Genomic DNA, 25,745 nt, shown 5'->3' on the forward strand with positions numbered 1-25,745 from the left:
AGGATTAGAGGCCTAGCCGTGTCTGCGTGTGCACCCACACAGCCTCGGGCATGCACACTGATGCACGCAGGTGTGCGGACACAGACCGAGGATTTAGGAAGCTGGTTAACTGCTTCCTCAAGGGTTGTATAAACTGGCCCAAACGGCAAATTGTCTCTTTCGCATTGAAAAGTGTCTCCTTCCCCGTGAGCCCAGCGCCTGGCACCCCGGGGTTTTGGCTTTGTTTGCAGTGAAACCAGCTGTGACCGGTTCAGTTGTTCTCTCGAGGCCTTTGCCAAATGGGCGCCTCTGTGTTCAGCAGGCGACAGGGCCCCAGGCCGGCGCCCCCTGGGCCAGGGGATCTGTCCTAGAGCAATTGGCCGGCGGCCACCTGTCTGCGGTGCGGCAGTGCCCCCCTGTGGGCGATGGGAGCAAGGCAGCATCTCCCCACTTCCCTGCCCCCCTCCTGGGCTGCATGTGGGGTACTCTGCTCAGCATCGAGCCCTGGCCTTCAGCTGCTGTTCACGGCCACCGTGGGCCACTGGCGGGGCTGGGGCTGCCCTCCGGGGCCAGCTCGAAAGCCAAGGGAGGGTGAGTCGTGTACAACCAGGGGCACAGCGGCTGGGTCGAGAGGGCTGGGCTGGGACTATTTTTTGTCTCCTCACACAGTGTATCCATGGGCCCTTCCCGTTAGAGGCGGCTCAACCCCTGCTCTGTCCACCGTGGGGTCAGCGCCGCGGGGCTCCTTGGCGCAGCTCCCTGGTTTTGTCGCTTCTCTCTGTCTGGCCTCTGGCCCCGCAATGTTGTACAGACAAAACTACACAGGATCTTTTCAGGGGGCAAGAGAAAGATGCCACATTTATTATGATGATAATTTGATATCTGACCAATAACTAATATCTTAATCCACACACACACACACACACACACACCTATCTATCTATCTATCCATTAGATGTTCTGCAGTCCTGGACATAGCTTGAGTTTGTGGCTTGAGTTTGCAGCTTGGGTTCGTAGCTTGTGGCGGTAACTGGCCAGGAAAGCCGGGCACAAGGACGAGCTGGGTCTCTGCTGGGCCTGCACCGATGCCCTTCCATGTTGGCAGCAGAATGTTGCCCTCCAAACTCTCCCAGCTCACCCATCCTTTTTGTAGGCTTTAGTGTGAATCCAGAGTCTCTAGGTCTTGCTGTGTCACTGCCTCTGGGTTTGGTGATTGATCACCCGTCCATTGCAGGCCTGACTTTCAGCCTGGGACCTGGCTTTGATCTTCCTTCTATTGCACCTTTTCTTTTTAGGGTGGGCTCTTCTCACTTCCTTAGGGCTCTTGTCTGCATCTTCAGCCGGTGGGGTTTGAACTCTATTGCATCAGGCCAGGCCGGGGCTGGAGGTTGATTCCATCACCCATCCATACCTCAGTCACACGTCTAAACTAACTCATAAGAGTACAGCAGGGTTTGCAAACATGAAGTTGGAGGAAACTTTTACAAAATGGAGTGAGCGTTTTAAACTGGGGTTTGAATTCCAATATGGCAAACAGTGACCAGAAGTTACAGTGTAGGCAAGTGTAGTGACTGGTGAACAGAAGTTACATTGATAAAGTGAACAATTAAAAACAATTTCATTTAATCAATTCTACAGCAAGGGAGATGCTCTGCGTTTGTCGCCTGCCCCCCTAATCTCTCCACACACACCCCGTTTGTCTCCCCGCAGACGGCACCCCCCTTAGCGAGCTCTCCTGGTCCTCATCGCTCGCCGTGGTGGCGCTTTCCTTCTCTGGTCTCTTTACCTTCATCTTCCTCATGTTGGCCTGTCTGTGCTGCAAGAAGGGAGACATTGGCTTCAAGGTGAGTGCTCCAAAGAGGGGGTCCCAGCCTGGCTGGGGGGGGAACGAGGGGAGGGGGTCCCAGCCTGGAGGGGGAGAAGGGAATGAGGGGAGGGGGGGTCACAGCCTGGCTTGTGGGGGGAACAAGGAGAGGGGTTCCAGCCTGGCTGGGGGCGGGGGACGAGGGGAGGGGGTCCCAGCCTGGCTGGGAGCGGGGGACAAGGGGAGGGGGGTGTCCCAGCCTGACTTGGGGGCGGGGGAGAAATGTGGGAAGAGGATCCCAGCCTGGCTCAGGACAGGGGCGGCTCTAGACATTTTGCCACCCCAAGCAGGGCGGCATGCCGCGGGGGGGCGCTCTGCCGGTCGCCGGGAGAGCGGCAGGCGGCTCTGGTGGACCTCCCGCAGGTGTGGCTGCACAGGGTCCGCTGGTCCCGCGGCTTTGGTGGACCTCCCGCAGGGACGCCTGTGGGAGGTCCACTGGAGCCGCCTGCCGCCCCCCCCCCCGCGGCTTGCTGCCCCAAGCATGCGCTTTGGCGTGCTGGAGCCTGGAGCTGCCCCTGCTCAGGGGGGGGGGAGGACATGGGGAGGGGGCCCAGCCTGGCTGGGGGGGGTGAATGAGGGAAGAGTTCCAGCCTGGCTGGGGGGGAGGGAATGTGGGAAGAGGGTCCCAGCCTGGCAGGGGGGGATGAGGGGAGAGGGGCCCAGCCTGCGATGTCGCTGGGGGTGCTGGTGGGTCTGGCGCCTCGTTAACCCCTCGTCATGGCGTGTGTGTCTGGGCCCGCAGAGACTGGAGCCCTTCTCCGTGGCCCAAGCTAACAGCTCCTGTCCCAGGGAGCTGGGCAGGGCCTGGGCGGCTCAGCACCACACACCAGCTGTGTCTGGCTCTGGCGTCGCTCCCTGGCCAGGCCTCTGCCCTGGAAATGCCCCTGGTGCCCTGCGGGGTGGGAGGGGCCGTGACCGCCCCGCACAGAATGTGCCTGGGGAACAGTTTTCTCTGTTTGCTGGGATTTTTGTGGAGGTTCGTGGCGCCCGAGCGAGGAAGCCAGCTGGTGGGGGGGGGGGGGAGAGGCACGTATTGTGCCGCGGGCTTGACCGTCCTGCGGAGCCTGCAGAGGAACAATGAGGCGGCTCAGCCCCCCACGCTGCCTATATAGGAGCAGGGAGAGGGTTTGTGTCCAGCCCGGACGCTGCCCCGTGGCCCAGCAAGTCCCCGAACGTGGCACAGCAGCGAGCCCCAGGCACCATGAGGCTGGTGACAGCTGCGGCGGGGCGGGGCAGGGGAGATGCTCGCCGTGTCCTGGCTGATCACGGAGGCAGCCGTCAGGCCCGAAGGGCTGTCTGGGGCACACAGCCAGGTAAAGGGAGGGTGCCCGTGGGCTGCACAGAGAGAGCAGGGCCATGGGGCTGGAACAGGCCTCTGCGAGAGACGTGGGGTGGGCAGAGCCCTGTGGTGCCACGGGCGGAGCCTTGGGGGGCTGGAGTCTCTCCCGGCCCCATGTGGGTCTGTCTGGCCCTTGAGCTCATGCTGCAGCAGCTCGTGTGTGCCAGGGTCAGGGTCACACGCCCGCTGGGGTGATGGGCAATCTGGCTACTCCCCTTCCCCGGGGGGTCTCCCCGGCCTGCCCCGCCCCCTGCCCTGAAGGCAGCGCTGGAGGGTGCTCGTGAGGGCACAGGGCAGAGAGCGGCTCTGCTACCCTGCCCAGCGCTCGGCAGCTGCCCCCAGAGACCATGGAGGGAGGCGGCTGAGATCGAGCCCTGGGGGGCTGGGCAGTAGCCCTGGTGGGGGATGCACTCCACTCGCAGCGCCAAGGGCTCACAGTGAGCTCAGGGCCAGGGCTCTGCATCAGACACGTGGCTGTGTGGGGAGCAGGTGAGCAGGCCTGGTGGGGCCACCGCTCTGCGTGGGTGCAATAGAAAATGGGTGGCTGGGCAGCCCTCAAGGTGCGCCAGGCGCTGTACAAACACGCGAGGGACCCAGGAGGAGCCCACAGCCTGACAGACCTGCTGGGCGTGGGACGTGAGGCAAGGGAGAGAAGCGTGTGAGGCAGGGCGTGGCAGGCTCCTCACCTCTCTCCTCTCCTGCCAGCTCCATGGCGTGCTGGGGGGCGGGGGCGCGGCAGGGAAGCTGTGTGTGTATGTGGGGAGGGTGCACGGGTGTGTTCAGCTCTGTGTGCGTGTGCTGTGCCCACATCTGCCCCTGCCGACCCCCTGCCCTCTGCTTTGTGCCTGGGCCAGGAGTTCGAGAATGCTGAGGGAGAAGATTACGTGACCGAGTTCTCGGTGCAGGGGTCCCCGGCCACGCAGAATGGCCCTGAGGTTTACATCCTGCCCCTCACCGAGGTGTCGCTCCCCATGGCCAAGCAGCCCGGGCGCTCAGGTAAGCTGCACGGCGGAGCAAGGCTGGGCGGCTGCAGTTCCCGAGTGGCTTGCAGCTTCGAATCCTGCTGCTCCCTGGGAGCCTTCGTGGCGTCTCCCTGCCAGGACAGCGCTCCCCGTCCTGACGACGGAGCGGGGCCGCAGCCGCCTCAGGGTCTGGCCGGCGCCCGCCATGGTCACGGCTGCCATGTACACGGTGGGGATGGAGCCGTCTCTGCGCTGGGGGAGGGAGGCAGAGACACTGACCACGGCCAGCAGCCCCTTCCCATGGCTGGCTCCGAGGAGGCTCCCTGGAGTCACTGTGCCTGCAGCCCCCACCCAGGGGAGCAGAGCTGGCGGGGGCTACTGGGGCCTGTCCTCGCCCGAGCCGCTGGCACGCAGAGGTTGCCTGGCACCTGCAGAGGGCGCTCTTGGCCCCTGCCTGGGGCAGGGAATCCCGGCATCCAGGCCCGTGGCTCAGTGGCACCACCTGGTGGACACACCTGGGATAAAGGATTGCTTTTGGGGGGAAGCTCGCCCTGCGGAGTGCAGGGATCACAGGAGCCCAGCCACATGCCCCGGGAGGAGCTGGTCTTGGCCCATTAGCGGCGAGGGGGGGGAGCAGCCGGCCCCGGGGGCCCTGTCGCCCCCTCTGACCAGCATCCCCCAGGCCTTTTCTCCAGCACCAGTGCAGGGGAGCAGCCCGGGGTCACCAGCCCCGGTGCTGAGCGTAGCACTCCGGGCCGGGCAGGTTGGGGAAGGGAAGGCCTCTGCCACAGGGAGCTCGGACGCTGGGCAGGCAGGTCACACTGGGCTCCTGTTCTGGCACAGGCCCCTGGAGACACAGGCGCTTTCTGAGCTCATCCCACGGCCCCAAATTCCTTCCCTGGTGCTGCCCCCCTGGCTGGGGTAAACAGGCCTGTGAGTGGGCGAGGAATTCTGAGCTCGCCGGGCGGGGCAAGGAGCCAGCAAACGCTGCCACAGAGAGGCTGCCCTCACCCCCTGCCCCTCTCTGCTGCTGTGCCGGGTGCTCCCCCAGCTGATCTCATGGGGGCTTGGACAATGGCCCCAGTGTCTGGCATGGCCAGAGCGGTGCTGCCCAACAATGGGCCCATTGCTGCCCTCCGTGGGTCTGGAATGCTGGGATTCTGTCGGGGAGGGAGGGAGTGCCGGGCAGGGCTGGGCGGGAGGAGCGCGGGGGCTGAATCCCAGAGGCCCCGGAGCTGCTGGCTGGGTGGTTGGGCTGGGCCGCAGGGCGCCTGCTCGCTCTGACTTCGCCCCCCCCCCTCCTGTCCGGCTGCGGGTTCCTGGACCTCCCAGCTGGACTGGGGGAGGAGGGGCAGCCCCCCCACCTGCTGCCGCCTGAGGAGAGCTCAGCGGGAAAGGGCTGTTCCGCTGGCACAGACGGCTCCCAGCCCGTGGTGGGGAACGCCAGCAGGGAGCCACAACTGACACCTGCTGCCCGCCCGGGGGCACTAGCCGACTCCCCTGGAGTGCAGCTCCGCCCAGTGCCATATCACAGGGTGTGAGGGGCTGGAGCCGCCCATGATACCGGCTGCTCCCGGGACAATGCTGCCATCCCGTGCCTGAGCCCACACCTCTGCCAGCCGGAGCCCAGGGGACAGCGCCGCAGGGCCGATGGATGACCACCGTGAGGCTGCACGGGGCCTGGCGCCGAACGGCAGGAGGGGGCGAGCTGGGTGCGGCTGGGAGAGGCAGCTAAGCTGGCAGGCGGGTGGGTGGGGCGGGCCACCGGGCGCGTTGATGCCCAGCTAGCTGGATGTGCTCTCTTACAGTGCAGCTGCTCAAGTCCACGGAGCTGGGGCGGCACAGCCTCCTCTACCTGAAGGAGATCGGCCACGGCTGGTTTGGGAAGGTGAGCACGTCCTTCTCTTGGGGCGGGGGGCTGTGCCCGGGGAGGGCTCCCCGAGGGACGCCAGCTCAGGCCGGGATTCGCCCCGGCAGCAGGGTTGGGTGCAGGGCATGGTGCTGTGGGCTCCGGGCCGCGACATGGGCACAGGGAGTGGGTGTGCTGCGGGGTGCAGGGAGGGGACATGCTACGGGGCATGGGGCCGTGGTGCAGGGTGGGGATGTGAGGGCAGGCAGGGGACAGGGCACAGGGACGTGGGCACAGGGAGGGGACGTGCTGTGGGGCATGGGGCCGTGGTGCAGGGTGGGGACATGGGTGCAGGGTGGGGATGTGAGGGCAGGCAGGGGACAGGGCACAGGGACGTGGGCACAGGGAGGGGACGTGCTGTGGGGCATGGGGCCGTGGTGCAGGGTGGGGACATGGGTGCAGGGTGGGGATGTGAGGGCAGGCAGGGGACAGGGGACAGGGCACAGGGACGTGGGCACAGGGAGGGGACGTGCTGCGGGGCATGGGGCCGTGGTGCAGGGTGGGGACATGGGTGCAGGGTGGGGATGTGAGGGCAGGTAGGGGATGTGCCATGGGGCGCAGGGACATGGGTGCAGAGATGTGAGGGCAGGCAGGGGACGTGCCGCGGGGCGCAGGAGGTGGGCGCAGGATGAGGGCGCAGGGACATGGGTGCAGAGATGTGAGGGCAGGCAGGGGACGTGCCACGGGGCGCAGGACGAGGGCACAGGGACGTGAGGGCAGGGACGTGAGGGCTGACAGGGGACGTGCCGCAGGGCGCAGGAGGTGGGCGCAGGACGAGGGCGCAGGGACGTGGGTGCAGAGACGTGAGGGCAGGCAGGGGACGTGCCGCAGGGCGCAGGAGGTGGGCGCAGGACGAGGGCGCAGGGACGTGAGGGCAGGCAGGGGACGTGCCGCAGGGCGCAGGAGGTGGGCGCAGGACGAGGGCGCAGGGATGTGAGGGCAGGCAGGGGACGTGCCACGGGGCGCAGGAGGAGGGCGCAGGGACGTGAGGGCAGGGACGTGAGGGCAGGCAGGGGACGTGCCGCGGGGTGCAGGATGAGGGCGCAGGGACGTGGGTGCAGAGACGTGAGGGCAGGCAGGGGACGTGCCGCGGGGCGCAGGAGGTGGGCGCAGGACGAGGGCGCAGGGACGTGAGGGCAGGCAGGGGACGTGCCGCGGGGCGCAGGAGGTGGGCGCAGGGACGTGAGGGCAGGGACGTGAGGGCAGGCAGGGGACGTGCCGCGGGGCGCAGGACGAGGGCGCAGGGACGTGGGCGCAGGGATGTGAGGGCAGGCAGGGGACATGCCGCGGGGCGCAGGAGGTGGGCGCAGGAGGAGGGCGCAGGGACGTGAGGGCAGGGACGTGAGGGCAGGCAGGGGACGTGCCGTGGGGCGCAGGATGAGGGCGCAGGGACGTGGGTGCAGAGACGTGAGGGCAGGCAGGGGATGTGCCGCGGGGCGCAGGGATGGGGGCGCAGGGCTGACGTGTGCTGCCGTCCCTAGGTGTTCCTGGGGGAGGTGAACCTGGGGCTCAGCAGCACCCAGGTGGTGGTGAAGGAGCTGAAGGTGAGCGCCAGCGTGCAGGCCCAGATGCAGTTCCTGGAGGAAGCCCAGCCGTACAGGTAGGCCCCCGGGGTTGCTGCTGCCAGCACAGCACCCGCTCGAGCCCTGGTGTCTCTGCCATGCAAGGAAAGGGCTCCCTTGCCCCAGGGAAGGGCTCTGGGGATGGCCCCACTGCTGGGTCCCTCCCTGCCAGTGTGGAGCCAAAGCCTCTGGTGCTCTGCTCCCAGGGGTGCCTCCCCGCCACGGCTGAGTCGGCAGCGTGGCGCGGGGAGGCCCTTTCCCACACTGGCCATCCCTGAGCCACCATCTGAGGGTCGCTACCGTCTGGGCCTGTCCTGGTCTCCAGGCTCCGGTCACGGGCAGCACGTTGGGTCTGGGCCTAGAACAGAGCAAACTGGTCCCATCCCAAACCATTGCACGAATCAGCCGGGCAGGACTGAGGGGTGGCTGAGCTGGGCGAGAGTCCAGGCCTGGACTAATCCAGGGGGCTGCGGCTTGGGATGGACAGGGAAGTGTGTTTGTGGGCAGGGGGGAGCTGGCCGGCCGGGGGCTGGGATTGAGGAGCATTCACAGGTCTGGGGGTGGGAGGAGCAGGCCTGCCGAAGCTGGGGGGCTGGGATTGAGGAGCACTCACAGATCGGGGGGGTGGGGGGGCGCTGCGGGTTGGGGTTGAGGCGCATCGACAGATCTGTGGGGGCTGGGATTGGCGTAGCCGTCAACTTTGCACTGAGAGATGAACAAACACCCTATTGTTGTGGGGCCTGTTGGGGCGGCTGGCACTTCCCGGTACCCATTTGTTCTCTGCCCGGCCAGGCCTGGCGTGGGGACGGGGCGCGGCGCAGCGAGCTCCTTGCTGCCGCAGTGACGCATTGTGCGGGCTGGGTGACAAGGAGAAAGCTCTCGGAAAAGGTTTCTTTCTGCTAGCCCAGCCCTGGGCTCCCCGCACACAGCTCTGCCGGTGCCCCTGCAGCCCGACCCGCAGCCCCCTGCCTGCCCAGCCCAGAGATGACAGGTAAGTTGTCCCAACCCTGCTTCCCTGGTTGAAATCTCCGCTGCTCTCTCCCCTCCCTGCGCAGGGCTCTCCAGCACACAAACCTGCTGCAGTGCCTGGCCCAGTGCGCCGAGGTGACGCCCTACCTGCTGGTCATGGAGTTCTGCCCGCTGGTACGTCGCCTGCTTTAAACCCTTCTCCCTCTGAGGCCCAGGTGCCCCCTGGGCTCTCCCCTGCGGGTTCCCCCGGGCCCAGCTGCTGCCGCAGGGGCTGGACAGCAAACGCCGTGTCCAGAGCAGGTTATTTCAGGCCCCGCTTGCCCCCAGCGTTCGTGAATCTCAGCGCCCCACAGCTTCGGGGCTGGCTCATTTCCTGTGCTGAGCCACAGGTTACAGTGAGGGGGCTGCCAGGCGGGGTGGGGCCGCCTGCCCCTCGTTTGGTAGCAGGGTTAGTGAGCGAACACGGCTGGAGCCCAGCTCCACAGAGCCCTTCGTGCCGGCTCACAGCCACGGCGGAGCCCTGCAGGCAGCACAAGGCCCAGGCTGGTATTGGGGGTCTGAGAGGCCCCCACGTGATCCCCATAGTGTCCGGCGCTGGCAGGCTCCCCGTGCGGCTGGGGTGATGCGGCTCACGCCGGGGAGCCGGGATCGCAGGGGCATGTGCCCCCTGTGCCACGTCCCACCCCCCACGTGGGTGTTTGCCTGTGGCTCGTGGGCAGGGGACTGGGGAGGTATATCCCCCCCCACACACACACGTACAGGGCCAGGGCCTCTGCTCTGCTCCAGCTCTTCCCCTGCCCTGACGCCCCCTCGCTCCCCTGTGCACTCAGCTCTGCTCCCGGCTGCTCCCCACTTTGAGATGGTGCGTGGGGCCCTCGGGGTCTCCCTGGGGAAGGACGGCACAGGGCCACTGAGCGGGGAGGGGCTCAGAGACCTCGACACTGGCAGGCCGGGCTGTGGCTCAGGGACGGTGACGGCTGCTGCTCCCGTGACAGGGCGACCTGAAGGGCTACCTGCGGAGCTGCCAGGTGGCCGACTCCATGGCCCCCGACCCCCTCACGCTGCAGCGAATGGCCTGCGAAGTGGCATGCGGCATCCTGCACCTGCACAAGAATCACTATGTGCACAGGTAAGGCTGGGCCGGTGGGGGAGGGGGAACCACGGACACTCCCCTTCCCTGCCTGCTGGGCCCTGAGCATCGCCCGCCCCTGTCCCCCGCCACCCATGGCTCCAGAAACCATGAGCTCCCTGCAGGGTATGCACCCTGGGAGAGCTAGACACTGGGTGGGGAGGGGGACCAGGGCTGCGGGGGGAGGGGGGGTAGGAGTGGGGACTGGGGCAGGGGGGCTGGGGGAGCTGGAAAGGCCTTGTAATTTCCCCGGTACCCTATGCAGCCTCATCCGACTCCCTCGCCATCACCAAGGCTCGGGGCCCCCTCGGGTGCCATCCCCAGATTGCTGGGCCCGTGACACCCCTGGGCTCAGGCTATGAGCAGAGACTGCAGTAAAGGTGCTTCCCATGCTGAGGCCTGCGGGCTGGCGCCCCCTCCCTGAGGACATGGGCCAAGCAGGAAGAGGGGCTGCCAGTGGGTCTGGCCTGGCCTGGTGTGTGTGAGGGGTGTCCAGTCCCCTGCCTGGCATGTCGGGGGGGGGGTCCAGGCTAACGGGGAGGGGGGGACAGAGGGTTGGGGGCATGGCTGCTCCTCAGCCTGGCATGTCTGGGGTGGGCATGGGGTGGGAGTTGTCCGGTCCCCAGCCTGGCAGGTGGGCGGACGGTGTCGCATGTGGCTTTCCCAACGGCCCCTTTAGCCCGTGGTTTTCCACACCCACCCGTTGGCTGGGGGCCGAGAGGGTCTCACCCCAGCGTAGCAGCACAGCATGGCACTGCCACTCGCCCAGGACTCCGGGGTTCCTCTCCTCAAACCTGCTCCACCCGCCGCCCTCTGGCTTCTCCTCCCCAACAATATCCTGGTGCTGAGTGAGTTGCACACGGAGACTCCAGCATCAGTGATTTTGTTGAAGAGGGCGAGCGCTGGCTTCTGGGGCCGTCGGATCCTTCTCGCCTGCCACAGCCTGGGCCCTGCGCTGGGGGGCGCTGCCTGGAGCCTCGGGCGGGGCCCTGCCTCACTGCCTCTGCCTCCAGTGCTGCCCACCACCCGGTGGGAACCGGTGCCTCCAGCGCTGCTCTCCAGCGGCAGTTCCTGGGTGCTCACTGCCTCCCCGTCGCTAGTTCGTGCTGGTGAACGGAGCCTGGTGGTGAATGGAGCCAGCTGCCCGGACTCCTCTCCTGCCCCGCGGGAGCTGGGGTCCCTCTGGGGTCCCGGGGGCAGTTCAGACCCCCTGGCCCACGCACTCCTGGCCTCTCCACGCAGCCTGCCAGTCGGCGCAAAGCGCAGCAGCGACTGTGACATGTGAGCCGGAACCCCCCCAGACTCATCTCGCATAGGTCACCAGCGCCGTTAGTCGGGACGCCTTTCATCCCTGCCGAGCTGGGCTCGAACCAGCCACCTACAGGCCATGAGCCATGCCTGGTGTGCGCCAGCTCCCCACGGGTCCTGCCTGGGTCACATGCATACACCCTCGCCCCCCTCCCCCTACACACACACACCCATACACACAGCCGCTCTGCCACCCACCCATGTCCCTCCCCATACGCGCCCCCACCTACACACGTGCTCATAGACCCGTCCCCCACCACGCATACACGCTCATCCCCACCCACCCACCCACATGTGCATACACCCACACACAGACATACATGTGTGCACCCACCTACACGCACGTGTGCACACACACTCATGCACGCTGCGAGGCGCGTGTCACAGTGGCAGGTTAGGAAATGGCCGAGGTAGGTTGCCAGGCAATCTCCAGTCTGCCTGGCTTAGTCTGACGGCGGGATGGCTGGCTGGAGGCGGCGAATTCCCTGGTGATTGGAATGCCCCACAATAGCCAGTGAGTTACAGCCTGAGCCCTGCTGTCTCTGGCCAAAGTCTGGGCCCAGCTCCCTCCTCACCCCCCCCACGGGACGGGTTCAAATCCAGAACCCTGATGCCCCCCCCTTGTCTCCCCACCGGGTTGTTGAGGCCCCTCTGCCCTGGGTGGCTGCTGCTTGCCCGGCACCCTCACCCCAACCCGTGTGTGACCTCCCCACTGCACCGCCCCAGCGGGCCTGGGGTTGTGTAACAGCAGCTGTGCGTTTCCTTTGTCTAGCGACCTGGCTTTGCGGAACTGCTTACTCACTGCTGACCTGACTGTCAAAGTCGGGGACTACGGCCTGGCTCACTGCAAGTACAAAGTAAGTCTGGGCTGGGGTGGGGCTGGGGGGCGGCTTTCGGCACCTGCTGGAGCCCAGCCTCTGTGGGATGACCTGGGCTCAGGCCCAAGGCATCCTCCCGGCCCAGCGCTGCCAACTCCAGCGGGGCTCAGGGACCCGGGAGCAGGGGGTGTTGGAGGATGGGAGCCCTGGGCCAGGCCCTGGCTGCTGGGTCCCTTTGGGCTGGTTACTCTGAGCACCTGGGATTCCTCGTCTGTCTGATGCGGGAGGCTCCCAGTGTCCTGGGAATGGGGCTTTCGGATCTCTGCTTGTTTCCTCTCCTCCTCCTGGAGAGAGGGGCCTGGGTATGGGTATTTCTGAGCCTCCTACGCTCCCCCTCTGGGCAGGGCAGACACTGCTTGCTCTGACTCGGCGGGGGGTTCTCCCACACAGAGCAGCTGGCAATGCCCTGCCTCCTTCCCTCCTCCTAATCCAAACAGAGCCCAGCAGGGACCAGGGCGGCTGTGCCTTCAGTTCCCCGCAGGGGCAGGGGCAGGGGCGGGAGGGGACAGATCCCGGCTGCTAGCCTGTTCCTCTCCCTGGGCGTCGCAGCAGCTCAGACCTCACCTGCCCGCTGAGTCCTGGAGACCTGCTTCCGCCTGGCCTCCAGGGCAAGTTACTGTCTGCTGGAGACTTTGGGGAGGTCACTTCAGCCCTGAGGGATTGGAACTGCTGGGAGGAGGGGGCAGCGGGGGATGGGGAGCAGCAGAGGGGCGGGCGGGGGAGGGGCAGTGGGGGATGGGGGAACAGTGGAGGGCCAGGTGGGGGAGGAGGCAGTGGGGGAGGGGGGGACAGTGGAGGGCCGGGTGGGGGAGGGGGCAGTGGGGGCTGGGGGGCAGCAGAGGGCCGGGTGGGGGAGGGGCAGCGGGGGCTGGGGGGCAGGAGAGGGCCGGGCGGGGCCGGGGCAGCAGGGCGGGGGCGGGAAGGCAGGGCCGCGGGGGCGGGGCGGCAGGGCGGGGGGAAGGGAGGGAAGCGGGGCCGGGGCAGCAGGGCTGGGGGAACGGAGGGAAGCCGGGCCCGGGCAGCAGGGGGCTGGGGGGAAGGGAGGGAAGCGGGGCCGGGGCAGCAGGGCTGGGGGGAAGGGAGGGAAGCGGGGCCGGGGCAGCAGGGCTGGGGGGAAGGGAGGGAGGAGGGGCCGGGGCAGCAGGGGGCTGGGGGAAGGGAGGGAAGCGGGGCCGGGGCAGCAGGGCTGGGGGAAGGGAGGGAAGCGGGGCCGGGGCAGCAGGGGGCTGGGGGGAAGGGAGGGACGCGGGGCCGGGGCAGCAGGGCTGGGGGGACGGGAGGGAGGAGGGGCCGGGGCAGCAGGGGGCTGGGGGGAGGGAGGAGGGGCCGGGGCAGCAGGGCTGGGGGGGAAGGGAGGGAAGAGGGGCCGGGGCAGCAGGGCTGGGGGGAAGGGAGGGAAGCGGGGCCGGGGCGGCAGGGCTGGGGGGGAGGGAGGGAGGAGGGGCCGGGGCAGCGGGGCTGGGGGGGAAGGGAGGGAGGAGGGGCCGGGGCAGCAGGGCTGGGGGGGAAGGGAGGGAGGAGGGGCCGGGGCAGCAGGGCGGGGGGGAAGGGACGGCAGCGGGGCGTGGGCAGCGGGGCTGGGGGGAAGGACGAGGGGCCGGGGCGGCGGGGCTGGGGGGAAGGAGGAGGGGCCGGGGCAGCGGGGCTGGGGGAAGGAGGAGGGGCCGGGGCAGCGGGGCTGGGGGAAGGACGAGGGGCTGGGGCAGCGGGGCTGGGGGGAAGGGAAGGACGAGGGGCCGGGGCGGCACAGCTGGGGGGAAGGAGGAGGGGCCGGGGCGGCAGGGCTCGGGGGAAGGAGGAGGGGCCGGGGCGGCAGGGCTGGGGGGAAGGAGGAGGGGCTGGGGCAGCGGGGCTGGGGGAAGGGAAGGACGAGGGGCCGGGGCGGCAGGGCTGGGGGGAAGGAGGAGGGGCCGGGGCAGCGGGGCTGGGGGGAAGGAGGAGGGGCCGGGGCAGCAGGGCTGGGGGGAAGGACGAGGGGCCGGGGCGGCACGGCTGGGGGAAGGGAAGGACGAGGGGCCGGGGCGGCGGGGCTGGGGGGTGCTGCTGTCACACCTGGGGTGCCGGTCCCCCTACGCGTAGGTTGACGTTCTCTTCTCGCGCTGACCCCGCATGCTCGGCAGGACGACTACTTCGTGACGGCCGACCAGCTGTGGGTGCCGCTGCGCTGGATCGCGCCCGAGCTCATCGACGAAGTGCACGGCAACCTGCTCATAGTGGATCAGACCAAATCCAGCAACGTCTGGTGAGCGCAGGGCCCAGGCGGGGCAGGTGCCAGGCTGCCAGCAGCCCCTGCCCGCCCCCAGGCTGTGTGCAAGTGACTCAGGCCCAGCCCTCAGCCAGCACGCGGGTGTGAGTCGGGCCTGTGTCCCTGTTCAGGATGTGTCAGTGCCTCGTGGTCGGCTTGGGGTGTGGGGCGGGGGACAGGGCAGGGCTGCCACTCCCATATGGACCCAGCCGGGGATGGGCCTCCCCTCCTGGAGAGTCACAAAGGCCTGTGCATGGCCTCAGCCCCTGGCAGGGTGGCATTGGGGGCGGAGTGGCTGGGGAGGGTCTGAGGCCAGAGCTCTAGAGGAAGTCAGCATGGGTCAGCTGACTGCCGCCACCTGCCCTTAAAATCTGAGAGTCCAGGGCTGGATGCCCAGCTGTGTGAACAGGCATAAGGCCAGCGGAGCGGGGCCTGTTCACACCAGCTGGGGATCTGGCCTGTTGACGCCAGTGGAGCGGGGCCTGTTCACACCAGGTGGGGATCTGGCCTGTTGACCCCAGTGGAGCGGGGCCTGTTCACACCAGGTGGGGATCTGGCCTGTTGACGCCAGTGGAGCGGGGCCTGTTCACACCAGCTGGGGATCTGGCTGTTGACCCCAGTGGAGCGGGGCCTGTTCACACCAGGTGGGGATCTGACCTGTTGACCCCAGTGGAGCGGGGCCTGTTCACACCAGGTGGGGATCTGGCCTGTTGACCCCAGTGGAGCGGGGCCTGTTCACACCAGGTGGGGATCTGGCCTGTTGACCCCAGTGGAGCGGGGCCTGTTCACACCAGGTGGGGATCTGGCCTGTTGACCCCAGTGGAGCGGGGCCTGTTCACACCAGGTGGGGATCTGGCCTGTTGACCCCAGTGGATGGGTCATGTCCCTCCCTTGTCCTTTCCTCTCTGCTGTTGGTTGAACTTGTCCCCACCGCCGTGCTGCCACGACACACACTCGTCCCTGTCTCTGCAGGTCTCTGGGCGTGACGATCTGGGAGCTCTTTGAGCTGGGCAACCAGCCCTACTACCGCTACTCCGACCGGCAGGTGCTCACCTACGCCATCAAGGAGCAGCAGCTCAAATTGCCCAAGCCCCAGCTAAAGCTGTTGCTGTCTGAGCGCTGGTGAGGAGCACGCCGGGGACGCCGGGGTGGGGTGGAGTTGCCAGGTGCTGCCGGAGGGTGGCAGATTTCCGCCTGCCTTGGGCCTCGGACCACTGCGTTAGCAACATGCTTGCCGAACGCTCTCCTATTTGTGCACCCTCCCTTCCTCTCCTCCGGTTCCTCTCGCCTGGGCTGGCTCTGGGCAGGGGTGCATTGAGGGGCCCGGTGCCATCTGCCGGGCGGGGGCAGTCCTGCTGAACAGTGAGTCAGAACGCACATGGCGGCGCCGTGTGCAGGCAAAGGGTGGGCGTGTGCCCATGCCCCGCCGCCCTCTCACCGGCTGGTGGAAAGTCGCCTTCTTGCTGGGGTTGGCAGGGAGATGGGGGCTGGGGAGCATGCAGCCACAGGGTCCTGCCAGAGCGGCTGCAGGCAGGCGGGGGCGCTGTGCAGGGACGGACTCCAGTCTCCTTCTGTGTCGCAGGTACGAGGTAATGCAGTTCTGCTGGCTGCAGCCCGAGCAGAGGCCGACGGCGGAAGAGGTGCACCTGCTTCTCTCCTACCTGTGTGCCAAGGGGGCGACGGAGGCAGAGGAGGAGTTCGAGAGGCGCTGGAACTCCATGAAGCCCAACAGCAGCTCCAGCACCAGCCACCGCGGCACCGAGGTCTCCTCCTTCCCGCTGCTGGAGCAGTTCTCTGCCGAAGGCTTCCACTCGGACGGGGACGACGTCCTGACTGTCATGGAGACCAGCCAGGGCCTCAACTTCGAGTACAAATGGGAGCCCAGCAAGGCTGAGTGCTTCCAGGTGCCCACGGGGGCCCTGAGCCCCAGCAGTGCCGCCCAGTACCAGGACTTGTACTACCCCGCCAGCTCCATGGGACGGCTGAGCCTCGGCGTCTCGCCGTCCTGCTATGAATGCAAGCAGCAGGGCTGCCCAAACCTGCACGCGCCCAGTGTGGTGCCCATCCTGGGCGCCCACAGCCCCTCGCTCAGCAGCGAGTACTACATCCGCATCGAAGGGCCCTCGGAGGGTCGCACCGAGCTGGACTACGCCATGTGCTCCTACAGCCCCGACTGTGAGTACGGCTCCCCGGCCAAGGGGTCCCACTGGCAAGCCAAGGGGGGGCAGGACAGTGGCGCATACGACTCAGATAACAGCCCCACTGTCTCCCTGACCATGGAACCCCTGCTGGGCCACGCCCCGCCCAGCGAGGGCTCTTGGGAGCATCCCGATTACTACTCCTACCAATGCCACAGCAAGGAGCCTCCGTACTACCAACCATCCCCAGGCGATGGCGCTGACCACTACCTGCTGGAGGAGGAGCCCTTGGAGGCCGGCAGCAAGGAGTGGCAGGTCCCCAGCTTCCAGAAGAACATCTTTGAGGATCCTCTGGGCATCTCCCCATCAGTGAACTGTGCCTACGGCCCCCCCGGCTATGAGGAGCCCCACCCAGCCCCCTTGACAGGGAGGCTGCTGGAGTGTGTGGGGCAGAAGGTGGCCAGCAGGCCTCAGGGCTCCAGGCTGGACTGCATCACCTTGGAGCTGGGCGAGGAAAGCCCGTGCGGCAGCCCCCAGTGCGGGAGCAGAGAGTGCGCGAGCGGGCTGGTCCCGGAGGATGTGAGCGCAGCAGTGCAGAGGCAGCACTGGACGTCCAACAGCTCGGCCAACAACAACAGCAGCAACTGCCCTCCTCCACCCTGCGAGCCCCCTGCCAAGGACAGCTGGTGTTACCGCCACATGATCACCTTCCGGGGACTCATGGCTGAGCCCCTGGACTCTGTGCCATGCGACGAGGCCCAGCTCAGGGACGCCTTGCAGGAGAGGAGGAGCCCGTTGGTCAAGGACTTGCGGCTAGCGCTGCGGGACCAGCCGCTCATTGAGAACCACAGCTGCTGCTTGGATCCCGGGCAGCGCAGGACCCTGAGCAATAAAGAGGACTCTTCCTCCTCCTCCTCCTCTTCCTCCTCCTCCCCCCCCCACGGCCTGGGAGACTGGGAGAGCCATGACTCACCCGCTTTCGACCTTTTGGAAGACACAGCGCTGACAGGCGTTTCCGGTTCACAATGTGCCTCCGGTGCAGCGCTCCCTACAGACTCCTCAGCCGGAGCTGAAGCCCAAACGTGCCTGGATGATGCCAGCACAGCATCGAGACAAGCTGAGAGAGGGGAGGGGAATCACCATGCCCAAATGCCACAGCCAAAGGGTATGGATCCATCAGCGCCTGTTGATATGGGACATGCCGAGGCAGGGGCAGCTTGCCAGCTATCTGAGAGCACCACTGTGCTGGCTGAGGGGGCAGCCCTCCCGCTAAGTCCTGGGGAGTGGGCTGTCCCGTATGCCCACACAGAGGGCAACCCTTGTGCAGACTGCACCCAGATCCCTTCAGAGGCCTCTGAGGCAGCTGGCCAAGTGCCCGGAGACATTGCAGTGGAGAGTGGGAAGAGCATCACAAGTGACCTGGACCGGACCCCAGACAAGACCTTCTCCAGCACCAGCTTCCCTGACATGGATGACTGCAGCGATGAAGATACCGCGGAACTCACGTCTGGTGTCTTCACCGACTTCTCCGGAGACTACGTGGAACGAGTGGACGTGATCGCATCCTTCAAGTCGCTCCAGAAGCAGGTGGGGACGCCGGACTCCCTAGAATCCCTCGACATCCCATCCACAGCCAGTTCATGCGAAGTCTTCAGCCCCACCAGCTACGTCCCCTCCAGCCAGCCCAAGGCCCTGGACAGCGGCTATGACACCGAGAACTATGAGTCCCCGGAGTTTGTCCTAAAGGAGCCGCATGAGCCCAGGGAGCCAGAGACTTTCACCCACCTGGGGAAGTCACCCGTAGGTCTGGCGGTGGGCGAAGGGGACGGCGTGGCCTCAGAGATGCACCTCTCCTCATCCTTCAGCGCTGAGCTTCACGGCCTGAGCGAGAAGAACCCGTACCGTGACTCAGCCTACTTCTCAGACTATGACACCGACGCGGAGAGGTACCTCAAGGAGGATGAGGACAGCGATGGGTCTGAAGCCCAGGACAGGGAGGCGGGGTGCTTTCAGCTGGATGCGCAAGGCCTGGGGAGTTCCCCGAGCCAAAACAGTGATGGGGAGGAGCCACTCCAGCCCAGCGACACCCCCGACAGCCCTCAGGGAGCTGCGTGCACCATGGGGACTGGAGCTCCTGGTGTAGGCTTCTCAATGGCAGGTGAAGTGGTGAGTCCTGGGGAAGGGAGCGTCCAGGCTGTCCACCCAGAGCCAGAGCTGGGAGGTGCCGCCAGGGCTGAGGAGACAGTTGCAGGCCACAGTCCAGACTCGGACAGCTCCAGAGATACGACCTGGGACAAGTGCCCTTCCATCCCCAGCATCCCAGCAGAGTCTGTGCCATCCAAGTCCTTCTTCCTGTCTCCTGTGGTAACGAGCCCAGAGGGCCCAGCCCTGCTGGTCCTGGCCAAAGCTGGTGAAAAAGAACTCGTGCAGGAGGGGCTCTCAGGCCTGCTGGGTGAGGCTGTGGCTCCTAGCTCTGAGCCTGAGGGGCCGGAGCACCCTTTAGAGGAGCTAGGGGTGCAAGTGGCCCCAGAAAGGGAAGCGCAGGAGGGTCCTGGCAGGGCCCTGGCAGAAGAGCTGTCACTAGCTCAGGGCTGGCAGTTGTCCCTGGACCTCTCTCTGCGGCAGGCCAACGCGGAGCTGCGGCCACCCGGCCCTGAGCGGCGGGAGGAGCCTGAGGACGAGGAGGAGGACACCGAGGACAGCGACGAGTCGGACGAGGAGCTGCGCTGCTACAACATCCAGGAGCAGAGTGAGGAGAGCGAGGATGAGCCGGCTGCTGTGCCCATTGTGGTGGCTGAGAGCCACAGCGCCAGAAACCTGCGCAGCCTGCTCAAGATGCCGAACCTGCTGTCCCAGACCTTCTGCGAGGACCTGGAGCGGAAGAAGAAGGCTGTGTCCTTCTACGACGATGTCACCATCTACCTCTTTGATCAGGTGAGCAGCCCTGGGCCCTAGTCGCTGCCTTCCCGTGCAGTGAGCTCAGGAGGGCAGCAGACGGGCACCATCCAGGAGGGCATCCCAGGGCTCTGTCCCCAGCTTCCTCCACATCCCAGCCCAGTTGAGCTGGGGAGACTGGGGAGGCCTTTGTGACATGGGGCTTCCATCCATTTCCCAGTCAGTGGATGCCAGGCCCCTGAGGGCACGGACTGGAGTACCTGGGATGGCAGCGTCATCACTGCCTGGCTCTCGGGCATGTGTCTTTATGGGGTGATTTTCCAAGGTATCTTTTAATGTCCAGGAAAGTCCCACTCGGGAGCTCAGCGACCAGACATTCCCAGAGGTCACGGCACCTTCGCCGCAGCCCGTGCAGAGCAACAGCACCAGTCCCACAAGCCCGGTGGACAGACTGAGCACATCGGACGACTCCTCGGATGGCAACGCCTCTGAAGAGAGTGAGGACTTGTGGTGGGCAGAGCGCCCAGAGCTGGGGAGGGACTCAGCTGTATAACTGCCACTGGCTCTGGGCATGGGCACCTGTCCCGCCACCTCCAGGCTGCCCCCTCCAGGCCTGATTCCCCTGGGCATAGCAGGCATCAGGTGGCACTAGCACAAGGCCCCAGAGAATCTGGAGGCGAATCCATATGGACTACAGTGGGCGCTCTGTGAAGGGTGGAGCTCGAATTGAGAGTCCACAGGCTGAGAGAGGGAGTGGGCACAGCGGTAATGATGAGCCCAGCTGAGGGGCAGCAGGCTGAGAGGGCAGCAGGCAAGGTAGCGACAGGCCCGGCCGAGGGGGCAGCGGCCGCGGTAGCGACAGGCCCTGCCGAGGGCGTCATGCCGAGGGGGTGGCGGGCGCGGCAGTGACAGGCCCTGCCGAGGGCGTCAGGCTGAGGGGGCAGCGGCCGCGGCAGCAACTGGCCTGGCTGAGGGCGGTCAGGCGGAAGGGGCGGCAGGTGCGGTAGCGACTGGCCTGGCTGAGGGGGCAGCGGGCGCGGCAGCAACAGGCCCTGCAGAGGGTGTCATGCCGAGGGGGTGGCAGGCGCGGCAGCGACAGGCCCGGCCGAGGGTGGCAGGCCGAGGGGGCGGCGGGCACGGCAGGGACAGGCCCGGCCGAGAGTGTCAGGCCGAGGGGGCAGCAGGTGCGGTAGCGACAGGCCCGGCCGAGGGTGTCAGGCTGAGGGGGCGGCGGGTGCGGCAGCAACAGGTCCTGCAGAGGGCGTCATGCCGAGGGGGTGGCGGGTGCGGTAGCGACTGGCCTGGCTGAGGGCCAGCAGGCTGAGGGGGCGGCGGGCATGGTAGCGACAGGCCCGGCCGAGGGGGCAGCGGGCGCGGCAGGGACAGACCCGGCCGAGGGCGTCAGGCCGAGGGGGCGGCGGGCGCGGCAGCGACAGGCCCGGCCGAGGGCGTCAGGCCGAGGGGGCGGCGGGCGCGGCAGGGACAGACCCGTCCGAGGGCGTCATGCCGAGGGGGTGGCGGGCGTGGCAGCGACAGGCCCGGCCGAGGGCATCAGGCTGAGGGGGCGGCGGGCGCGGCAGCGACAGGCCCAGCCGAGGGCATCAGGCCGAGGGGGCGGCGGGCACGGCAGGGACAGGCCCGGCCGAGGGTGTCAGGCCGCGGGGGGCGGCGGGCGCAGCAGCGACAGGCCCGGCCGAGGGCCAGCAGGCCGAGGGGGTGGTGGGCGCGGTAGCGACAGGCCCGGCCGAGGGGGCAACAGGCGCGGCAGCGACAGGCCCGGCCGAGGGCCAGCAGGCCGAGGGGGCGGCGGGCACGGCAGGGACAGGCCTGGCCGAGGGAGTCAGGCCGAGGGGGCAGCGGGCGCGGCAGCGACAGGCCCGGCCGAGGGCCAGCAGGCCGAGGGGGCGGCGGGCACGGCAGGGACAGGCCCGGCCCAGGGCGTCAGGCCGAGGGGGCGGCGGGCGCGGCAGCGTCAGGCCCGGGCGAGGGCCTGCAGGCCGAGGGGGCGGCGGGCACGGCAGGGACAGGCCTGGCCGAGGGCGTCAGGCCGAGGGGGCGGCGGGCGCGGCAGCGACAGGCCCGGCCGAGGGCCAGCAGGCCGAGGGGGCGGCGGGCACGGCAGGGACAGGCCCGGCCCAGGGCGTCAGGCCGAGGGGGCGGCGGGCGCGGCAGCGACAGGCCCCGCAGAGGGCCAGCAGGCCGAGGGGGCGGCAGGCGCGGCAGCGACAGGCCCGGCTGAGGGGCGGCAGGACTGGGCACAGTAGCAATGGGCCTGCTCCCTGACGTGTCACTGTGGTCGTTGTCTGCTCCAGGCGGTGGATTCGAGTGGGATGATGACTTTCCACTCATGCCCGTGAAGTCATCGTTAATGTCCTCACTGACGGTGACGCCGGTGATGCCGGTCTCGGCCGTCCCCAGCCTTCCCTCGCTGGTCCCAGTCCAGAAGCAGGTGCCACCGATCCAGTTCTCCCGGTTCACCGTGTCTCCTGCGCCGGTGTCCAGGTTCTCCATCACACACGTCTCTGACTCGGACATAGAGTCCGTAGGAGGTGAGGACTGGGGCTGGGTGCTCAGCCCAATAGGGAGCTGGGAGTGATGAGACTTGCAGCAATCTCTCGTTGAGCTGTTCTGGCTCGCATGCCGTGCGTGGCTGGGTCTGCCTGCAGCCCGGGACCCAGCTAATTGCCTTGGGATCCATTATAGGAAGCAAAGTGGGGTGGTTTGGACGCGGAAGGGGAGCCATGAACGCCTGAAGTTCACTCAAACTCTGATACTGGCAAGTCCCTCTCCCCTAGGGGGCTCCATACACCAAATCAGGCAGTTCGTTGCCTGTAGATGTACTGCAGGCTTAGGGAGGGAATACACAGAACTAGGAGCCAGGACTCCTGGGTTCTACAGTCATCTCGGTCACTGACTTGCTGAGTGACCTTGGGTTAGTCACTGCACCCCCCCGTGCCTCAGTTTCTCCATGTATGAGATGGGTGTGCCCACCATGCTGCGTTGCTCAGGGAGCTGATGTCTGAACTCACCAGTATTAAGTACTATTAGGTCTTACTATGTCTGTGGGCCCTCATGCAGGCTGCATGCTGCCCAGCAAGTAGCAGTGTGGCCCAGCGCTCCTGCTTGTCTAAATGAGCTGTTCGGCTGAGCTTGGGAACTGGAGCTGGAATGTTGTCCCTGTGACATCAGGCTCTCCTCTCCAGGCCCTAAGCCCTCTAGGGCGGCTGCCTGGGCCATGTCAGCGCCCCCTACCACACAAAGGCGCTTCCCCTTGTTGGCTGGGAGTGGTGGCCTTGGCCCCTCGGTGTTGTACTCAGCGTAGGCCGCCAGCCTTACCAGCTAGGGTGGGATGGGTCTGTCGAGGTGACATGTCCAGTCCTGTGGGCTGGCTCCTAAAGTGCTGAGAACTCCGCCTGTTCTGTCTCTGTTCCAGGCAGCAGTGAAGACGGTGACAGAGAATGAGCCTGCCCACATGGTTGCTTGGATGTCTCCTGGTGTCGGTGTCGGCCTCGGGGCCAAGGAGAGAGGCTGAAGGACGGGAGCCGGGCGCAGGCCCCGGGCTCCTGGGACCTTGCTCTATTTTTCTAGGCAGATTTTATCGGAAGGATTTTGTTTGCTGCTAGCCGGAATCGCGCCCGGTGGCGCTGCAGCGAGGCGGTTGGTGATGACCGTGCGTTTGCGTGGGTGGGTGGGTGCGTGTATAAATATACATATATAAATTATAGCATTTAAAGGGTAGCGCTGTGACCTTGCTAACATCACTGAGTCTCCACCTTGGCCATTTTGCGACCCAGCAGCTCACACCTCGTGGCGTCGTGCTCCCCTCTCCCCCGGCTTCCTGAGAAGAGTCCAGACTCACCTGTCGGTGATGGCTGCCCTGTTCCTGTGCTCTCCGGGCTGCCTGACATGTAAGGAGCTTGGCATTCCTGCACTTTCACGTCAGTAGATGGGAGGGGCACTCCACCCATGCTCTCTGCTGCACGGGCACTTGGCTTTTTGGTCACACAGGGCACTGCCCGTCTTTGGTTATGGTCTTCCTCCTTGCTGCTGGGTGTTTGTAATCTCTCACTCGCCTCTCCTCTAAGCACTGTTCTGCCGCCTGCGTCTGGAGCTGTTGGGAGAGGAGGGCTCAGGACGGTTACAGCCGAGGTCAGGAAGGAGCAGTAGCTACGGCAGTGGCAGCGCAGTCCTAGCACAGATAGTCCATGTGCCTTGGCTTGGGAAAGAGCTGTGGCAAAGCGGGGGAGACGGCCTGGGTGGAGACCAAACGCCCATGCCCTAGGCTGATCACTGCTGATTAGAGGAAGCTCTTGACATTTATTTCTCTGTGATTTACTTTTCCAGAACTCTCTTGCTAACAGCGCTTGCCCTTTGCCGCCGATCTCCGGCTCCCCCGCAGGGCATCTGGTAAGAGCCCCCTAGGAGCTGGGAGCAGCTCAGTAAGAGCAGTTTGTTTGCCCTGTCCTCCCAGCTCCCTGCTGGCGTGTTCCCCCACCTGCTTTTCTCCCAGCTGTGTCCTCCCTGTGTGGGGCCCTCCCTGTCTTCTAGTGTCACTGGAGCCCAGGTGCGGCACCTGCCTGCCCCAGAATTATAGCTGAGTAGACTGGTACAGGCCAAGGGCAGGGCTGGGCTGGGATTCCCAGCTTGGCCACTCACTCCCTTGACTCCTCTGGGGCCTTAGGTAAGTCACTGAGCCTCCCTGCCCCCGTTTCCCCAGCTGTAAAATGGGGATAATACTTGCTTGCCCTGCCTTGCAAGAGGTGATGTGAGGATGGCAGCCTTAATGCCTAGCAAGTGCTCTGGGAAGTGCTAAGTAGTATTATCTGGCCATGTTTCATCCCTGAGGGAGAGCTGTACCCTAAGGTGTTTGTGTTTGCTACACAGCAGGGTTTTCCCATATGCCCACGCTCCTTTCGCACCTGTAAGTGGAGCCTTCTTGGCATCGCACCCTGTGCAATGGAGGGCAAGGCCAGGGAGTGGGAGCCCAGTGCTCTCCTTGGTAATGGGGCTGGCAGCATGGTGCCTGGCGCCAACGGGCAAGGCCTTCAGGGGCGGTTTTGTGCCAGACTGCCAGGCATCCCAGCAGATGGTGTGTGTCGGGAGAGCTGGTAGCCGTGTGCTGCCGGGAGGCGTCAGGTGTGTAGCTAAGCAGAGGAACTGCCAGCTGTACTATTTTTGTAAAACTGAACAAACCTGCTGTCGACTGAACTAACTCCAATGTGCTGTAAGTTATTGTTGCCAAAGAGATGTAAAGAGTTTATCGAGGGGTGAGGTCTCTGTTGTTTTTTATTTTTATTAGTTCGAGGCTTAGGATAATTGTGCAATTCTGCCTTCCCGAAGGAAAAGAGACTAAATGGAGCAGAGAGCAGCCTCGAAATCAGGGGGTTGTTTCCTTTTGAGCCTATAGACCAAATGCTGAGGTGAGAAATCAGCCCCCCCGTCACTGTCCTTGCCTGCCTGCCGACTTTGGGGAGGTGGGGGTGTGTGCGTGTGGCAGCTCTCTTTGAATTTGCTTTGCTTTCGCTCCTGTTGGGCCTGGGCAGTGCTGTGCGTTTGGCAGAGATTAAGAGGCAGCAAAGCAGGCACCGTGCTCAGCCCACCCCCCCCGCCCCGCCCACCCCCCCACCCCCACCCCCATGTGATGCTGGCAAAGCCGCTGGCGCTCACTTCCATCTGCGTTTCGCTGTTGGATTGTGACTGGGGCATGGAAAGCACTTTAACCTCTCCCTCCATCTCCCCCTCCCCACCCTCCTAGCGCTGTTTGCCTCCCGCTGCTCCTGGCTGGGTTAGTTCACCTGGCAGTGTCCCGGCACCCTGCATGGCCTGTCCCCTCTGGAGTGACACTGCTGGGGCGATGCATGGCTCCCCTGCAGGGCATGGGAGCTTCAGTAGGCTGGCAGGGTCAGGCTGAGGTCCCGGGCCCTGCTTAGCTCTGGTGCGAGGGATAGCAGGGACTGCCCTTTGCACAGTCACCGTTTGGATGGGCGGTGGGAGCTCTGCAAGTGCCACTCGGCCCTAAGCTGCTGTGCCTTGCCTCCCGCCCTGCTCACTCAGCCCAGCATGTTCTGCCAGGCCGTGGGTTGGACAAGCAGCCTCAGCCCCTCCTGTTACGTGGGGCACGGGGGTTGCTGGATGCACATATATGTGGATGTGCAGCCCCGATCCCAGTGACCGTTCCTTTGGGCCCTGTATGGGCCAGCCCAGAGACCGGGCCCTCGGCTTTGGCTGGGAGGGTGCAGGTACGGCCCTGCACAGAATACACTCCCCGCCCACCTGCCATGTGGGGCTCTGACCGGCAGAGGCCCTGGCACCATCCCTCTGCACTAATGGTGACTGCACCCATAGTCAAGGGCCACAGGCTACTCTCGCCGTGTGCAGCAAATCGTTCCGGTTAGTGGGCTTGACTTCTCCACGCTGGGATGGGCCCTTGTTCCAAGCCCTCGCGTCACTAGACCAGTTACTAGTGAAGAGACTTAGCATTGGCCCCTCTTATTTGGCTCCATGCTAAGGGCCCAAGCTGCACTGCTCCTGGCCCCACCTCGTTCTCCTGGCCCTCCTCCGGCCCCTC

General features: G+C 66.0%; 1 protein-coding gene across 4 annotated transcripts; it reads left to right on the forward strand.

The window, feature by feature from the left end:
- The first annotated feature begins 1,225 nt into the window (after nucleotides 1-1,225).
- Nucleotides 1,226-22,662, forward strand: AATK (apoptosis associated tyrosine kinase). Of its 4 annotated transcripts, none has more exons than XM_044983874.1 (13): nucleotides 1,226-1,823; nucleotides 4,037-4,178; nucleotides 5,953-6,032; nucleotides 7,535-7,653; nucleotides 8,671-8,758; nucleotides 9,580-9,713; nucleotides 11,794-11,878; nucleotides 14,002-14,141; nucleotides 15,117-15,266; nucleotides 15,727-19,216; nucleotides 19,521-19,674; nucleotides 21,490-21,726; nucleotides 22,611-22,662. In XM_044983874.1, exons 1-13 carry the CDS (start codon nucleotides 1,779-1,781, stop codon nucleotides 22,637-22,639), a joined length of 4,893 nt encoding a protein of 1,630 aa, XP_044839809.1. In that variant the 5' UTR covers nucleotides 1,226-1,778; the 3' UTR covers nucleotides 22,640-22,662. The 4 variants fall into 4 exon arrangements, with proteins under 4 accessions (XP_044839809.1, XP_044839812.1, XP_044839807.1 ...); XM_044983877.1 differs by having other exon boundaries at nucleotides 14,020-14,141; XM_044983872.1 differs by lacking the exon at nucleotides 1,226-1,823 and adding an exon at nucleotides 2,874-3,156.
- The last annotated feature ends 3,083 nt before the right edge of the window (nucleotides 22,663-25,745 follow it).

This window comes from Mauremys mutica, chromosome 12 (genome assembly GCF_020497125.1).
Source record: "Mauremys mutica isolate MM-2020 ecotype Southern chromosome 12, ASM2049712v1, whole genome shotgun sequence".
NCBI lineage: Eukaryota > Metazoa > Chordata > Testudines > Geoemydidae > Mauremys > Mauremys mutica.

Excerpts from the sequence above, each read along its gene's own strand:
- AATK (XM_044983872.1), top strand. The coding sequence starts at position 3,085 with ATGCTCGCCGTGTCCTGGCTGATCACGGAGGCAGCCGTCAGGCCCGAA. Across the intron at positions 6,033-7,534 it reads GCCACGGCTGGTTTGGGAAG|GTGTTCCTGGGGGAGGTGAA; the intron begins GTGAGCACGTCC and ends TGCCGTCCCTAG. Across the intron at positions 8,759-9,579 it reads TCATGGAGTTCTGCCCGCTG|GGCGACCTGAAGGGCTACCT; the intron begins GTACGTCGCCTG and ends CTCCCGTGACAG.